Source organism: Alnus glutinosa, chromosome 12 (genome assembly GCF_958979055.1).
Source record: "Alnus glutinosa chromosome 12, dhAlnGlut1.1, whole genome shotgun sequence".
NCBI classification, from domain to species: domain Eukaryota; kingdom Viridiplantae; phylum Streptophyta; class Magnoliopsida; order Fagales; family Betulaceae; genus Alnus; species Alnus glutinosa.
In genome coordinates, this window is record NC_084897.1 from 22858530 (window position 1) to 22876831 (window position 18302).

General features: G+C 35.6%; 1 protein-coding gene and 1 pseudogene across 1 annotated transcript; one reads left to right on the forward strand and one right to left on the reverse strand.

The window, feature by feature from the left end:
* Window positions 1–3745: 3745 nt before the first annotated feature.
* LOC133852397 (large ribosomal subunit protein eL22y) lies at window positions 3746–6448 on the forward strand. The gene is made up of 3 exons (XM_062289149.1): window positions 3746–3903; window positions 4763–5005; window positions 6103–6448. The coding sequence occupies exons 2-3, from the start codon at window positions 4776–4778 to the stop codon at window positions 6245–6247; spliced, it is 375 nt and encodes a 124-aa protein (XP_062145133.1). The 5' UTR covers window positions 3746–3903; window positions 4763–4775; the 3' UTR covers window positions 6248–6448.
* Window positions 6449–8675: 2227 nt separating this feature from the next.
* On the reverse strand, window positions 8676–15556 carry LOC133851265 (pentatricopeptide repeat-containing protein At5g65570-like; annotated as a pseudogene).
* Between the last annotated feature and the right edge of the window lie 2746 nt (window positions 15557–18302).

Sequence of the window (18302 nt, forward strand, 5' to 3'; positions counted from 1 at the left end):
AATTCCTGTGTTTTGTATTAATTGGTATTAGAGCTAGGTGTTTTCCTCTTGAATAGCAAGAAGTTTGTTTACCCAAGAGGACCTGTTTCCCTCAAAAGAAATCAAATATTAGACAACATAAGAAAATCAAATAACAAGAGTTTTCCGATCCACACCATCACCATGTCTTCCCAATTTTTCTGGAATGAAGAGGACCGAGCAAAGATAGAAAATATGAGATCAGAATTTCTCGTGTGAAATGAAAATGCCAACAAAAAGATGGAGAAGCATATGAGAAAAATTGAAAGTTTTTCTCCACCATGCCCCGCTCGGCCGCTTCCAGCAAGCCAATCATTGCCCATAACGCCTACCACACCGACTGGCACCATCACAAAAAAGAGGAAGAAAAGAGTTGGTGAAGCAACAAAGATCCATCCAAGTCGACGTTCAACCAAACCATTGTCGACCAAACGCAAATCCGCCCACCCCAGCGGCAGATCCAAACGTCACCGTAGCCAGCAACGCCGACGACACTGCAGGGGTCCACATTGCAACAATCTCCTTAGCCCATGCAGCCAACGGATCAGAAAGCAGTGTCATAAGCCCATGTCGCCATCTCTTCAGCCCATAATACCAACAAATAAAATAAAAGCATCACCCTTATACGAAGATTTGCACTATTCAGCCCTTGGGTTTATTCTTTACTGTGGTGCAAGTAAGTTAAAGCAACGATGAGCTTTTGTGTGGCTTCGAAAAATGAAAAAATATATATATATATATATATATATATATATATATATATATATATATATATATATATATATATATATATATATATATATATATATATATATATATATATATATATGGACACAATTTCTTTGTTTTTCCCTTGAGGACAACGGAAAGGTTAATGGAAGGGAATGATGTAATCCTAATATGTAATGATTACATCTTTATCTAAATAGCTTATCTAATCTAAATAGAAGTAGTAGTTTGAATAAAAGTCTTATCTATTCTAGTGAGAAAAGACGAGTAATAGTAGTTGTTTTCATTTAAAGTTTTATTTGAATAACAAAGGGTTATCTAACTGAATGTATGGGATAATGTTATCTAGAATAGAGTTACATTTCTATTGGGAGTTTGCTAGCTTTATTGTGTATTTAAGGGAAGGATTATGGAATATATGTGATGTTGAATTTTGTTAAGTAAAATACAGTCTCACTGTGTTTTTTGGGAGTTCCTGGCTCGCTTGAAACAGCCGACCTATCAATTCCTGTGTTTTGAGTGAGCCAGGAACTCCCAAAAAACACAGTAATACTGTATTTTATTTAACAAAATTCAATATAACATATATTCCATAATATAAATTTATATTATAGCTAAATTTTAAGTAAATTAAACATAACCCAGTTTTTATACTTTTATTATTCATTTCAAATTAAAAATCTATAAGCAAAATTGAAGAGAAAGTTTTTTGGAAAAAAAAAAAAAAAAGTAAAGAAAATCGTTGTCCAAAAATTCAGGGAAAAAAAGGGTCAGTTTCTGTACTTAAATTGATAAATTTCAGTTTGATGAATTGTGTGCTTTTCGGCGTTCTTGCAAGGCTTTCTCTGTATGACATGGCTCTTGAAGCTAATATTCTCTTGCTCATTTTGTTAGAACAACCCACTTTAACAAACACAGTAGCCCACTAATAGTTATACAAAACACACTATATTCTACATAAAACACATTCTGCTAAACGCAACACAAAAGAAATAAAACGCATATCTTCTAGACTTTTCTAAACCCCATTTTACGTTATCTTTGCCACATGTCCTTAGGAAATCGAGCTTTGCCAAATTTGTGACTCCTCGAGTCCACACATGTCTTCTTCCAATACACTGCTTTATTAAACTCATTTCATTTACTTTGAGCAAAACATGTGCAACCCGTGAAATATTAAAAGAAAAAGTTTAGACAATTAAGCTATCATTCCAAATGAAATTAAACCAGTTGAAGAGATGATAAAAATGAAGGGGCCAAGGGGTCAAAATTTTTTTTTGCTAGGGGCCAATAGACAAAAAAAATTATATATATATATATATATATATATTTTACCTTCATTTTTTTCTTCTTCTTAAGAGTTGAGGGGGGGCCATGGCCCGTACCGGCCCCCCTTCCCTCCGTCACTGGCACTATACATCCAATTATTTATTTTTTAACTCTTTATTATTTTTTCATTATCGTATTTTTTATTGTCCTTCTTCTTTTATTTTTTTATTTTTTTCAAACGATCATATTTGTCAATGGTCGTTTTGTTAAAATGATCATTTTTCTAACGCAAATATTTCAACGGTCATTTTTTCTCAAACAACCATTTTTCTAACAGTCATATTTTTCAACAGTCGTTTTCTAACGCAATAATTTTTAAACGATCGATATCATTTTTCTAACAGTCATATTTTTAACAGTTGTATTTGCCAATGATAAATATAAATATAATATCCTTATACCAACATCAAGTATATTTATGGCAAAGACACATCCAATCATAATTTTAAATTTCATATTATCGCATTATGTTAATTTTAAAATGGCAAATTCATTTTAATTAAAAACTCATCTCCACCAAAAACACAAAATAAAACCATTCATGTATCAGCATCATGAACAGATTCTACAAAAACAAATTGAAATTGATGAATGGATTTTTTTTTTCTAACAAAGAAAACTTTACAAAAGTTTTCAATTTACTCAAATTTGAATAAAGTGCAGCAAAAAATAGTAGAAAAACAAGAAAATCCAAAATCTTCCATCCAAACCCAAGATTTGCAAAACCCATTCTGTCATCTATTAAAATTTCATCAACAAATAAAAATTTAGAGACTCATAAAATTAGAAACAACCCAAGGCTTCTTAAACCCACAAAATCAAGAGCAAATTTGCTAAAACAGTAAATGCCAATACGAATTAGTTTTTTTTTGTTGTTGTGAAGAAGTAAAAAATAACTACTAATTAATTTTAATCACAAGCAACCGTTAAAAAAAGAAGGAAAACAAAATATAGAAAAGGAAAAGAAGGTAAATAGAGAGAATGAGAGAGGCCCAAAAGCAATACTAGAAAAAAAAAACATACATTTTGTGAATGTTAGAGCATTCCCATCCGATAATCTATTTTCACCTTTAGGCTAAAATAGATAACAAAAACCTCAAAAACCCACCCTCTTGGATTATCTAAACAAAAGCTAGAATAGATTTCTCTTTCATTTGTGAATAGAATTATTTTATTGTTTTTCTTTCACCTTTTGTCTTCTTTTACAATTAAAAGAATATTTAATTGTAAAAATGCTTATTTTAATAATAATAAAAAATAATTAGATAATCGGATGAATGATGCCTTTTAAAACTCACTAGCTAAACTAAATAAAGTAAGTTTTGGTTAGCTATTTAGATTGAGATATACATAATCGGATAGGAATGCTCTAACGCTATTCACAAATCCAAGACAAATCTATTTTGCATTTGGAATACATAATCGGGAGGCATGATTCACAGGGGACGGGAAATCATCTCCCACCTGGCACTTTTCATTAAAAAATATATATTTTTTTTTATCAAAAAGTAAGCTTGATGTCACATCAAAACTTACTTTTTATTAAAAAATTAATTTTTAATAAAAAATGCCGGTTGGGGGATGGAAAAACTTCTCCCGTAAATCATTTTCCCATAGTCGGATGGAGGAGAAATAGTCGGATGGAGGAGATTTTTGAGCTTTACTTAGCTATTTTAGTCTAAAGTTGCAAATAGTTAAAAATGCTCTAAGGTACCCAAAAAAACCCATTTAGCAAAGCAGTCCTTAAAAGCCAAAACCCTAGCCTCCACCACTCTCTCGCGTTCTATTCCCTTTTCTCTCGCCGCGCAGCTCCAACCTTGTCACACGGTACCTCTTTCTCTCTCTCTCTCTCTGTTTGTTTTCTGAGAAAACGATGGAAAGTTAGGAATGATATGTTTGGTTTATGGGAAATGAATAGAAGGAATAAATAACCTAGGATCTTATGGTTTATGTTTTTTTTTTTTTGGTTCTGGGAAATTAGGAAATTCTGTTTTTTTTCTTTGTTTGTGTTGTTTTTGGTACTTAGATATGCCAAATGGTTGTAACAGTTGATGTATGGTTTGAGATCTTCATTGTCTCGCAATGGAACTAACGGAAATACCAAATTCAGTACTTGGGGCTCGCTTCTTTTCCCAGATTTTCTCAGCAATCAAACAGGGACAAGATGTGACTATCTCTGTGTGCCTGTAATACGTGTTTGCCCACTAGTTGGTTATGTGTATTTGCTTTGCTGTTTAGACTCCCGAGTGTTACACTCCCACGTATGTATGTATGCGCATATTTTGTGCTCTATGCGCGAGTTCTCGCAGTTTGATTTTAATTGACTCCTTTGCTTGGATATAATAAGCAAAATGTATATTCATTTGTCTGCATGTATATATGGACGTATGCGGTTTGCATTTATGTGATGTGTTTCAAAAGCATGTTATTTATTTGTGTGGATAACTGAGAACTAATCAGAGGGGTATGTACCTACGGGTTGATGGATTATGTTTTTTGCGTGTTTTAGAATGTGGGAGGATTGCTTGTTGGCTTAATACCCATAATGTTAATGACAATTCTATATTCTTTTGCATTAGTTGTGAGGGGTACTCAAGAATTTATGGAACGTCTACGCTGATTTGTTTTTCAGTGACTCATACCCAGTAATTTGATGAGCATTTTTATTCTTTTGCGTGGATTGCAGAGAATAATCAGAAATGAGTCGAGGGAGTGCACCAGGTCCCAAGGGGAAGAAGAAGGGAGTGACATTTACCATCGACTGTGCAAAGCCAGTGGAGGATAAGATCATGGACATTGCATCTCTGGAGAAGTTTCTCCAGGACAGGATCAAGGTTGGAGGCAAGGCTGGTGCTCTTGGTGACATTGTTGCTGTCACCCGTGAGAAGAACAAGATCACTGTTACTTCTGATAGTAACTTCTCGAAGCGGTAATTTTGTTTTGTTTGAATATCTAATCTGTGTTGATGTATAATTCACTAATTGATTTTCTTAATTGTTGTGTTTGGGGCTAATGGTATGGTATTGTTTGGTATCTAAAATTTGTACACTTATATGGTTTGTTCGTTATAAAATTTATGAATTTAGTGATACTGAGTTAATAGTTTGGTGATTTGTAATTGGCATTGCCATTTGTGTAAATTTTTGTTTGCAAGATTGACATGGAATAATACCTGTTATCTTGGTGATTGTTTCTTGCATCTCTTAGGTAAATTGTAGGCTTTTTACATTTTGCTCAATATTATTTGGATTTAGAAATGTGAAGAGTTGCCATTAAGGTGGTAATTTTTGTGTATCCCTCTGTAATAGTGCAAGGAAATGAATGTAGCCCACCCCCAAGTATTTGGGGTTAAGGCTTAGGTGAAGTGCATAAAGCGATGGACTGTCCCTGCTGGTATAAATAACGGAAAGCAGACTTATTTGTTTGCGTTTACTTTGATTAGATAAGTTAAATCTTTTTTCTTGTGTTGCAAAATAGCAAATCGTTTAGAGGGTCTGGAAACACTAGTGACGTTTTTTTTTATTCCCCTCCCCGTTGAATTATTCACCTGAGACAAAGGTTTGCACAAGGTGCTCCTGGATAGCGAAATGCATTCCCCCTGGATTGTTCAATTTAACCAATTTGGTTTGCTTGGCACTGAATGAACTTGATAAGTAAGTGTGTTTTGCTAACTGTTTCCTTTAAACAGCATGGGATGCAATCCTTTTGAGTAGCTGTGACGAGCTAATATACATCAAACTTAATTTTTATTTAATTCATCTGGGAGCTTGCTTGTGTATTATTGTGCCTTTGGCCTGTATTTGAATAGTCATGTGTACTGTCATCTTGGAGTTTTCATTAGGATGCGGTCTTTGTTTGAGCAGTTGACAATTTGCTCGATATTTGTTGTTATCAAAGATTCTTCTATATTGTCTTATATATTATTGTGTCCACTGCTGTCAGTTGTAACATCTGTTCTCCGGATTGCAATTTAATTTTATGTTTCTTTATAGTTTAACGTTCTGTTCTGTCTCCTTGTCTGTTCAGGTATCTGAAGTACCTGACCAAAAAGTACCTGAAGAAACACAATGTGCGGGATTGGCTCCGTGTGATAGCTTCCAACAAAGATAGAAATGTCTATGAACTTAGGTACTTCAACATTGCCGAGAACGAAGGAGAGGAGGAAGACTGATAAGTTTAAATCAGATTAGTTGTTAAGAACTTCATTTACCTTGTTCTGATTTGGAGCTTTCCTTTTTTGTTTGCTGTCTTGCCTCTGTGATGCTGCTTCTTGTTTAAACTGATGCTTTTAACAATTTTGTTTCTTAAATTAGAGATCTTGAATTATTCCAACTGTTGGATTGGTAATATAGAAGGTCTTATTCGTGGGTGAGTCCAGATTTGTTGTTTTGGTTCTGTCTGAGGTTCCAAGCTCTGCCTGGTTCTTTATTTTGAGCGTTCTTTACTTGCTTTAATGCACTTAATCCATAACTCGTGGAATTGAACATGTTAGTGAATTATTTATGAAATATTGATTGATCAGCTGACAGATGATCCGGTTGTTATCTCATTTTACATAATCCACGTGATCTGTAATCAATATTCCAGCCTTCCACACTCTTAAACTTTGTGAACAATCCAGGCTGCATCCCGCTACAAACCCTCTTCAAACATAAATGTGGAGTTTCTTTTTTAAAATGCCATTTACTTCTATTCGTAATTTGAAATTATACAAACTAATCTAATAAATTCAAAAAAAGTTATAATTCTATTTTAAGTCTTAGTCTACTGGATAAATAATTCTTGAGAAAGAATAAAGAAATAAGAATAGTTAACGAGTTTATGAATCCTTTTCTGGATGAGAAATTTTTTTGGGTGTGTGAGGTTTTCTTAGTGGGTAGGGGGCATTTAAGATTGGATTAGCCCAGGGGTGGGCCGTGAGTCAGCCCCAGCTGATTGGGGTGGCCGTGGCCGTCTGCCACCCTTGGCTCCATTTGGGGTGGCTTGTGAGCCACCTAAGGTGGCGTCGGCCACCTCTGGGTGCCACCCCATTGTTTTTTTCATTTGTTTTTTAATAATTTTTTAAGTATTATATATATATATTATATTTCTAATATGTTAACATGTTATTTTTTTGTTTTTATTTTTTAAAAGAGTAACTAATGTCATAATTTTATTGGTGAATATATGACGCACTAAAGGGATTAAATTGTTATTTTGGCCTACTCCGAAGACATCTAAATTAATTTTTATATCGCAAGAAGTACTTTGTAATTTTACTCAACCACATAGATTGATTATGCATTTATTCCAAAAATTAATTTGTTAAGTTTTTAATTTTTATATATTTAATTTATTCATTTTTTAAATAAAAAAAAAAAAGACACGTGCCATCATTCCATTAGTGATAACATGTGGCGTATTAATGGAATGCGTCGAGTGTTCTAATAAAATTTGACTGCAGAGATTAAATTGTTATTTTGGCCTATCCCGAAAACATATGAATTATTTTTTATTCTACTACGAGCAATTTGTAATTTCGATCATCTACAAATAATGATTTTGCATATATCCTAAGACTTTTTTTTTTTTTTTTTTCTCTCTTTTTTTTTTTTTCTAATTTTTTTTTTAAAAATATTTTTTAAAAATAGTATTTTTTTACTAATTAATAAAAGGGTAATTTTGATTTTTCAATTGTCAACTTGCTCTTTGGGACTGCAAGTTGCAGATTTTTGCAAATGATTCAAGCTAATTAAGCTTTGATGGTTGGATTCACTACTTACGCTAATTGTATTAACGAGGGAATCCATAGCAGAAACAAATTCAGAAACCCATGTTGTTGCCAACTCACTTATTTTAATCCGACCACGTACATTAGACCAACTTGTGTAAAACTGACTCAAATACATTACTAATTAAACTACTCATATCACAAACACTCTCGATGAGTTTCCAAATTTCTTTTGGTTCACCTTTGGTTTTTTCATGTAAGATGGATGCGGCTGATCATCTCAACTTTCCATATTATGGTTCTTCATCAATTCAACAGTCACGCCAATGCACACACTACCACAATCACCATCAACAACGTCAAGCATAAACCGGAGATATGGGAGAATTTTGAAAAGAAGCTCACCTCATTTTTTATTTTTGATAAGTAAGAAAACTTTATAAATAAGCGTAAGGCGCTCCTAAGTATACCGGGAGTATACATAGGAACAACCAAAGCTAACCCATAAATAGAAAAACTCAAACAAACCCATAAAAACCAACCCTAAAACCCGCATGCAGCGCCCACAATACTCAGAATCACAAAAAACCCAAAGCCCAAAAAACCAAAAAAGCTCCCCAACATTCACCCAAATCTGCCCAAAAGCACCCAAACCCAATAGAAATACGGACCCAAAAATACAAAAAAGCCTGAATTACATCTGAAAAGCAAACCCAAAATACAAATCAAACCCCAAATACAAAAGAAAAAGGAAGAACTACAGACGGTGGCGCGTGGCGCAATTGTCGCCGGCGCGATGTTGAACCTGTCGGAAAAACTGTCGGATGTCGCGGAATCCAAAAGCTGCCAGAGGGTCTTGCAACTATGATGCATCATCATTGCATCATAGTTGCAAGACCCTCTGTCTCCATCCCAACCTGAATGATAAGGAATTTAACTCCATGAAATTAAGGGATTGAAAAATAATAATAAATAAAGAGAGAAAGAAGATGCATTAGAAAGTAGTTTACAACAATAATATACAAAAAGAGCATAAAGTTTATTTAAGCAATGTGAACATATAACAGGAATTCCAATTTCAAGTGGATTCCATATCAGTACAAAAAAAAGGGGCAAATATTGTATCATCTTTAACATATACTGTAGCTTTATATATCAAATATAATTTTTTATTTGGTAATCCACTGTTATTACTTTTTATTAATAATTAAAAAAAAGAAGAAAAAGGATTGGTACCCATCTAAACCTCAAATTGGCACCAATAACAAATTGGACTATCTAAAAGTGAAGAAACCCATATTGAAAGCAAGATTGCCTCAAAATGAACAGATTTAATACATATTAGACAATATTAATCAAACTATTCCCCACCCGAAAGCTACCCAGTATGATAGACACAATGCCTAATCCATTGCAAAAGGAAATTAAACATATAACATTTCATATGTGTCATATAATGTAAATCAACATGAAGCTTACTGTTTCACCATCATCACGAGTTGTTCCTGTAGAATTTATATAAAGATATATTGGTTCTTTGGTATCCATCCACTGCAGGTACATCAATTCTGCAACAATGAGCTCTGAAACAGCTGGCACCAACTGAGAGATGCAAATAGTTAATTTGTTGCACAGATTGGAAGAATAAAAAATGTGTAATACTAAGCATATGAAGGATAAGAATGCAGGTATATTGATGCTGTGATTGTTGAAACATGTTGAGAAACAATTATCACTTCAAAAGAGTACATACATTGCTTTTAATTGCACCTACATATTGCACAAAACGATGCTGCAATGGTTAAATGGAATTGAAAGGGAACAGAATTCACTGTACAAACATGTTTGTGAAGCAAACAAAAGAATATGGATGATAGATTGATAGTTGTCAAGAACTATTTCCATATTGAATCTAACAGGTGTAGGGGGAAGGATGAAACATATGCAATCTTTTCCATCTCCATCCTGCAGTCATATGTGTCTAAGTACAGGAGACCCTGTGTTGATGAATAACAATGACAAACGAGAGCCTCTAAAGGAATGTGATTCACATAATAATTCTCGAAAGCAAACTCCGAAGAATCCTCAGCTGACACTGAAGAAATTGACTGTCATGATATTCAACCTATAAGCATGAAACCAATACACCTGAAATACTTATGCCCCACATTGTTGCTTGCTGAAAGTGTTTGGATGGCTTGATCAATAAAAGGTTAAGACTGTTTTTTCAGTTTCTTAAAATGCAAGCAAAGGTAGTTTCTCTCACCCTTGTTAAGCTACAACTTACAAGAGTCACAAGCTTACTGCCTCCCCTTAAAATTATGAATCCTTTCATATAGGTACCGAGAAATCTAATGCATTTGTTTGTGTTTTTAGTATATTTACTCACATAAATTTTCATATGTGAAAAGTAGGGATCTGTAGTTCCTTTTGGAATCCCGAGGGACATGTTATAACAAAGATGGCACTCAAATTCATTCTACCTACCACTCCGTGAGAGACTCACTTTGGTCTTTTTGCACCCAATAACATATTTGATATTAGAATTTATAACCTTAGTCCAACCCCAACGATTTGTTTCTCCAATAAATGAACTGAACTGCTATTTGAAGATGGTGAGGAGAAACAATTCAATAAATGTTAGATTCAAGCACTTACAGGCATGCCAATGTAAACAATCCTCCCATGGAGAAGCAGCGAAGGCAAGTCCAGTGGAGGCCTTCTTGGCCTATGCTCATTGTACGAAACTGATCTTTCCACCTAATTTGACCATAAGATGTTATCATTTTCGGAAAATAAGCAAGAATATAAAAGAAACCAGAAGAATCATTCAATAGCAAATTAGAACACACAAAAACACAGCTCCCAAACGATTTATGTTCTACGATTTGATTTAAAATCGCACTTATTGTCAACTTGACTTGATAAACACTTAACATGAAAATTAAATGAGAGCAAAGCAACATATTGGCAGACAATGTTTAGAGCAATTTACCTTAAAATGCTTTCTTTGTTTTGCCAACAACTTTCTAGGCAAAGTTTTCCAAAAAGAAAATCATAAGAACCTCATACACTCAAAATTTAGGTTTGAGTGAAATTTTCTTTCTCAGTTTAACTCCCTCTATACACACCCACACTGATGCAACACTCGAGGATTTATTTCTCTGAGTATAACTTTTTTGATTAAAAACTTCCAATTCAAGCACACTAGAAAAATCCATCTAGGAACTATTTTCCACCAAAACGAATAGTCACCAAAATTCAATCCAGCAAACCCAATAAAATTCACTCAACATATCAATAATTTCAAAGCAAACATAACCAATCTAAACCAAAACACACACACCCACATAGATACACAAAGACATAAACGTGTACATACACTACATATAGTAGAGAGAGAGAGAGAGAGAGAGAGAGAGAGAGAGAGAGAGAGAGAGAGAGAGAGAGAGAGAGAGAGAGAGAGCTGACTTGGGCAGGTGTTTCTGGAAAGCTGAGGAATAAGAAGTACGGTCCATGCAAAATACTTAAAAAGATTAACGATAATGCATATGTCGTTGATCTTTCCAAGGACTTGGCAATATATCAATCATTCAACGTGGCAGACATTTTTGAATATTTTCCACAAGAGGAGTCGGAATCTAACTCGAGGGCAAGTTCTTTTCAAGAAGGGGAGACTGATGTAGCACGTGAATTCCTAGAAGGTCCCTTTGATGTGCGGTTCCTAGAAGCTTTATTTCTTTCCTTTTATGATTATGACTTTATTTTCTTTCCTTACTAGGATTAGATTTGCTTTATTTATTTCGTTTCCTTATTATGATTAGATTTACTTTTACTACTAGAATAAGGTTTGCTATTATTACTATTAGGATTAAGATTACTTTTTCTACAAGTATTTCTCTTCTATAAATAGGCTTGCTTATGTAAAACTCACTCAGTTGAATTGTTATAAAATCAGAGAATTCTCTCTCAAATACTTTACGGAGTTTTATCTTTCTTTTAGCCTGCAAGCTTGTTTTATCTTTTTTGGGTAGAATACAAAGACGCTTCTCTTTGCAGAATCAAAGACGCTGCTATTTGATTAGTTACCTTAGTCTTCCTGCTCTTTGATTAGTTACCTTAGTCTTCCGCTACGTCATCTTCTCTGGTACTGATGAAATTGAACATTCAGAGAAACCATACCTCACAAACCTGTAAAACAAAAGGTTGATATTTATTTGTCAAAAGTGAGCATTTTTCCCTTTTTCAGCATGCCATGAAAGTAATGACAATAAATTGAGTACTAAACAAACAAACTTATATCTGAATCACCCATAAACATGACATCTTCCAATTCTCTTTTCCCTTGCAATGAAATGCACAATTAATCTATGCTAAAGAGTGGAGTTGTAACATTAATCCATAACCAGAGTTCTCCCTATGAAGTTAATCATAAACAAAGTAGAGCAAAGACAGGATTTAACCCCTTGAAGCTCCAAATTCCAATTAAAAATAGTAGACTAAAAACAATAGTTTTATAAAATGAAAGTCGAGTAGCAGAAAACAGAGGGCAAAGCTTTTCCCAGAATTAGGACATAACATCATAGTGACAAACCTAAGTTCTAACCGTCCATTAATTAACAATAAAAACTATGTATAAAGAATAGAATAGATCCTATAAGAATAGGGGCCAACATACTCCTACAACATTAAAATGGTCGAACCTAATGGTTGTGACATTCATGAAAATGTGAATCTAGTTGACCAAGCTAGTGACATTCATAAATGCTAGGCCGTTGAATGGCAAGAAGTGAAGCTGGCTAAAGAGCTGATGGTTCATAAAGGATTGTAAAACCTCTTCGAATTGTGCAGTGGAACTGAAATTTCTGAGCTCATAATTGTATCATAATTCTTTCTGTAACATGACAAATTTATTTTAGATAATTCTTGTTCAAATGGTTGTAGAATTATATCATTAACTGTACACTGTAAATTTGGTTAAGAAAGGAGAAAATTTTGTCTGTAATTCTTTATATAATTGCTTCAAGTTGGATTCACATAAAATATTGAAAATAAGTTGTTTTTTGGATGTTCATGGCTCATAGCTCACCCTCCAGGAGTCTGTGTTTTGACAAGAATGAAAACTACAGGAAATCAATAGTTTAATATCATGGTTCAGTTAATGGCTGCCAGGAGTTGTTTTTTTTTTTTAATAATGCATGGTTCAGTTATCATATCAATTTCCATATGTTTGTAAGTCCATATCGGGGCAAAAGACAATTTTGGACTTATCTGCCATGTGCGGACAAATGCTAGATGACCATGCCACATTCCACGCATGCACACTTTCTCAAAGGGCTCCATATATATATATATATATGGAGCCTATATATACACATCATTTAAGAGGCATTCCATCTAAATAAATGATCATTTTCTCTTTCTCACACTTCCAACTAACTTGGGTGTCGGAGGACGCTCCGCCGGCCAACCCCCGGCGGGTCTTTGCTTTGTTGCAGGTTATATATGAAGGGACGAATCGAAGGCTGTCACGTCACCAAGCTAAAAATCGCATCAACAGGATTCACCAATAATCTCACTAGGAACAAAGCCCATCTTGGAAACGATGAAATCTCTCCGCATCTCTAGCAATTCATCAACCGACTACTTCAGATGAGGAATCTAATTGGCCAAGTGTGAGAATCTTCAAAACTTAGTTCTTGAGGATTCCAATACCATGAAGCGAAATTGCCATGGATAGCATCTAACTGTCATGACACAAAAAACATCTCCTCCTCATCCAAGTCCTACAACACAAATCTGCATCAGGAATAAAACCCTTATTTTTTTACCTTCTCAATTAGTTCTTCTAATCTTTTTACCTCTTTGGTGAGACCAATCTTCAGCTTTGGAAGTATGAACATCCTTATCAATATCAACCGAACTCATTGCAGAAATTTTCTTCAATTTCATCTCCTTCATTGCACTTTTCACCTCAATAAACTGGTTCCAATTTCCACAGGAAGCATAATGCTTCGACAGCAGGGCATGAGTCCTCTCGTCCTCTGGAGCAAACTCCAGGGCTCTATTTACAACTCTTTCTGCCATGTCCACTGCTCCATGAATCTTACAACCATTTAAAAGTATTCTCCATAGGACCACATCCGGATCGATCTTTTATGAGTTCTATTAACATTTCAGCCTCTTCAAGTCTCCCAGAACGTCCCAGCAAATCGACCATGCTAGCATAGTGATCTCTGGACAATTCAATATTTTCATTGTCCCCGATGGTGGCAAAGATTCGGCAGCCTTCTTCAACTAACCCAGAATTGTTGCACGCTAATTGAACATTCAAAAACGTGACGTCATTGGGCTCAAGTCCCAAATCCTTCATTGTGTTGAGTAGTTCAAGCGCTTCATATGCAAAACCATTTTTGGCATTACTACAGATCATGGAATTAACGGATACCACGTCAAATTCAATCAACGCATCAAAAACAGACCTTGCCATTTCTGTATTTCCTTTCCACACTTACCATTCAAGTCAATGAGGGCGACGCTTACATACTTATCTCTATCCAAATTTAATTTCGTGGCTATGTCATGGATTTGTCTTCCTTCCTCAAGCTTTGCAAGCTTTGAGCATGCCTGAAGGGCAGTAGATAAAGTGAAAGAATTAGGGATTATTGAACTGCGAATCATTTGTCTGAATTTTGTCAAAGCAATGCCCTCTCCGCCATTATTTTTGAGCGAGACCCACCATAAGAGATGTCCAAGTCACCTGGTTCGGATTAGAAAAGCGTTTAAAAACCTTTAAAGAATCAATTATCAAGCCACATCTGGAATACATAGTAAGAAGTGAAGTCTAAGAGGCAACAGCAGATTCGAAGCCGGATTTGATCGCTAGACCATGAACCAACTTCCCATTTCTTGAATCCTTTAAATTCCCGCAACTGATCAAGATGCTTGCAGTAGTAAACTCATTAGCCTTAATTCCTTCATTGATCATTTTTCCAAAGACCTGGAGAGCTTCACCCTCTTCACCGTGCTGGTTGTAACCAACAATTAAAGCTGTAAATAAAACCACGTCTTTCTCCGCAACGAGGTCCATCACAAGCCTTGCATCTCTCAATTTACCAGACTTAGCATACATATCAACAAGAGCACTGCCAACAAACACATTCAAAACCTCCAAACCCAAAACCACGGACAACCCATGAGCTCTCCGGCCTTCAAGTACAAGACCCAGATCAGAAAAAGCCTTGAGGACACTGGAGAACGTGTACTCATCGGGTAAAACTCCCTCCAAAGCCATCCTCTCATAAAGCCCAATAGCATCTTTACTCCTTTAAATGGCTAGTGTAAGAAGAAATCATTGAGTTCCACGTAACTATGTGCTTATTAGGCAATTCATCGAATACTTGACGAGCATCCTCGACACTACCGCACTTAACGTACGCATCCATAAGCTTATTGCCTACATTTAGGTAAAAACCAGATTTGATTATGCGGGTCTGGATTTTCCCCACGTCTGTTGAGGACCTCTCCTCCGTACATAGTTGAATAACTTGAATCAGAGATGAGTAAGACTGTGAGGCCTCGGTGAGGCCTGTGCTGTTGAAAGAGGCGCCAAAGGAGTTTTGACCAAAGCACGTAAAAGCTTTGAGGTGGAGGTGGTTAAGTTGGCTTAGTCTGCTTACATTGATTTGGACAGAAGAGCCCGTGTACCCATTCAAGAGCATGGGGAAACAAACGGCTATAGAGTGCGGACTGCGTTGCATCCGCGTCTGGGAGGAAGAAACTGAAAGAGCACTGTTTTGAATGTCGTATACGGTATATATATTACGGTTTTGTGGTTTCGGGTAGGGGAAGGAGAAATAATAATAATATGATTTTAAGGTAAAAATTTTCATAAAATAAATATAAAAAAATTCAAAATCAATCTACGTGTCACACTAATCTGCAATTAAGTTCTATGAAATATAAAAATATTATGAGAACTCACCGTCATATGCAAAAATAAAATAAAATTAACACGTAGAGCTTTATACACAACTTTCAGTCTAATTTTGTATGGAAACCGTTAATGTCATGTCAATACCAATCAAATTATGACACATATAACTTATAATATATATAAAAAAATAAAAAATAAATAAAATTGAAATGAGAGTGGCCGAGCCACCTTCTTTGGTCAAATAAAAGCGATCGAAATCACCCCAAATGAATAGGATTGGTTCAGTTACCCCAAATATGTTCGGAGGGGTTGGTCTCGACCACTCCAAGGTGGCAGGACTCTTTATTTGCAGTAGGTAGGACAGAATACTCTCGAAATAGAGTGAACCTTCAGAGTTGTACGTATCTAGCTAATACCAAGTTAAAAACTAGAGAAAACGACGAAGGTAAACAAGGAAAGAAAAACTTCATACAAATTGTATATTTTCTTGATGATTGATCACGTAGATTACATGATAGGATATTTATACAAGAAAATTGAGAGACATAATCCCGTAATTACATGGTTCGTATTAACTGTGATTATTATTAACGTGGAAGTCACCACCGTAAAAGGAAGAAATTATCCTTGCTCCGCTAGCTCAGTAGGTGATCGACAAAATTCCGGGCCGGAGTTTTCTTTCTCAGTTGATTTGTGAGAGGTGAGTGAATGACGCCCTTAATTTCCTTTTTTGCTCAGATTCTCTTCCATAAGAGCTTTCAAGTAGAATCTGCATGTAAGTATGAGAAATTAATGCACGGATACCAGCTACTCCTAAAGGACAACTAAAGTGATCGAGCAACACAACCTAGCTGTCAGTCAATCACTTGATGATTAAATGAGATGAGACTAATGATATGGTGTTTTCCCTGCAGATTGGATGAAGGCCCTGAAATAACGACCCTCCCTTCTCTTTCACCAGGACGAGGATCTTGCACTTTGACTATTGCACCTGAAATCTGATTCATATTACCAAATGAAGAGGTAAAAGATTTAACTGACTGCAAGGGTTAGCACAATTTAAATGAAAATGTTTATATGTTTATGTGTGGATGCATATAAGCGTGTTTATGCTCATTCACGACGATAAAGCGTAAAAGATAATGCAACACAGTCCACAGGACCACAACAACAATTCCTTTTGTCTTTGTATAGATAGTTACCTCTATTATGCGATCCAAATTGGTCCCATCTTGAACGTAAACAGAGCCAAAAACATGTTCAGAATATTTGTCACAGTGGCAAGTTTGTTTCTGAAAGACAAACTAGTTTAATAACTAGTCACCTTTCTATCTCTCTTTTATTACTAGAAGACAAATAGCAATGATGAGGAACGCCCCACTTAGTGTCGATGAATTACGTGCACATTAATTCAATCAGTGGTGGGGAGATGGAGGTCAAAAAGCGAGGATTTTTGTAAAGAATGACGGAAAAAAGAGAGAGAAAAAGAGCGTTTCTAGATAATGGAAGCAAAGTACTAGACGAGTTAGTTGGAGCATGTAATGGCAGGCCAATTCCAATCCGCACCTTCTCCTATCAAGAGCTTAGCCGAGCAACGAATGGCTTTGATCCTCGCCTTCTTGTAAACAATGAAATGTTGTATAATTGGTGTAAGGGTTCTTTTGATGACTGAACTATTTTCATCAAGGAGTATAAAGAAGACGCTGCAGTGCCGGACATGGCCTTCACCGACATAGCTGTTTTTGCAAAGGCGAGCGCTCACAAGAATGTTATAAAGCTGATTGGGTGCTGTCTCGAGATTCAAATTCCCACATTGGTCTATGAATTCGCTGAGAATGGAACCCTTAGCGATCGAATTTTTGCCTTTGATTCCGACGGAGCTCGACCACAACATCATGAGCCTATGGCGTGGCAAAGCAGGCTAAAGATTGCAAGGCAGATTGCTCATGCAATTGCATATCTCCACACTGCATTCTCTAAACCCATTATCCATAGGCATATAAAATCGCGAAATATCTTCTAAGACCGACATGATGTTCCCAAATTGTGTGATTTTTAACTTTCGACCATGTCAATCCCCAAGGGTGAAATTGACGTAAAAGTTGAGCTACAGGAGTTCACTATCGGGTACGTATGCCCCATCTATTTCGCCATGAGCAAGGTAACGAAGAAAACTTATGTCTTTAGCTTCGGTAGAGTTTTATTAGATCTTTTGAACTTACTAGATTACTTGAGAAATCGTGCTATGAATTTGAATTAGATTATGGATCCCGCAATCCTGGTAGAGGAAGGAGGAGCCAACGTGCAGCAGCAATTGCAAGCCGTATTGCAGCTTGCCATCATAAGCGTAGATTATGATCCGGAAAAAAGGCCGACTATGGTTGATGTTACAAACAAACCCAGGCGGATCGAGAGGTTCGTCGCTTGATTACTTTTCTCACATGGTCTGTCATCCAAGTTCCTTGGTAACCCATCAATTATCGATTATGGGTTAATTTTATGTATTTTTGTACTTGATTATATGCTTGATTTTGAGTCTCGTTTTGCTTGAAATCTCTGTGTACACTCTATATATTATCA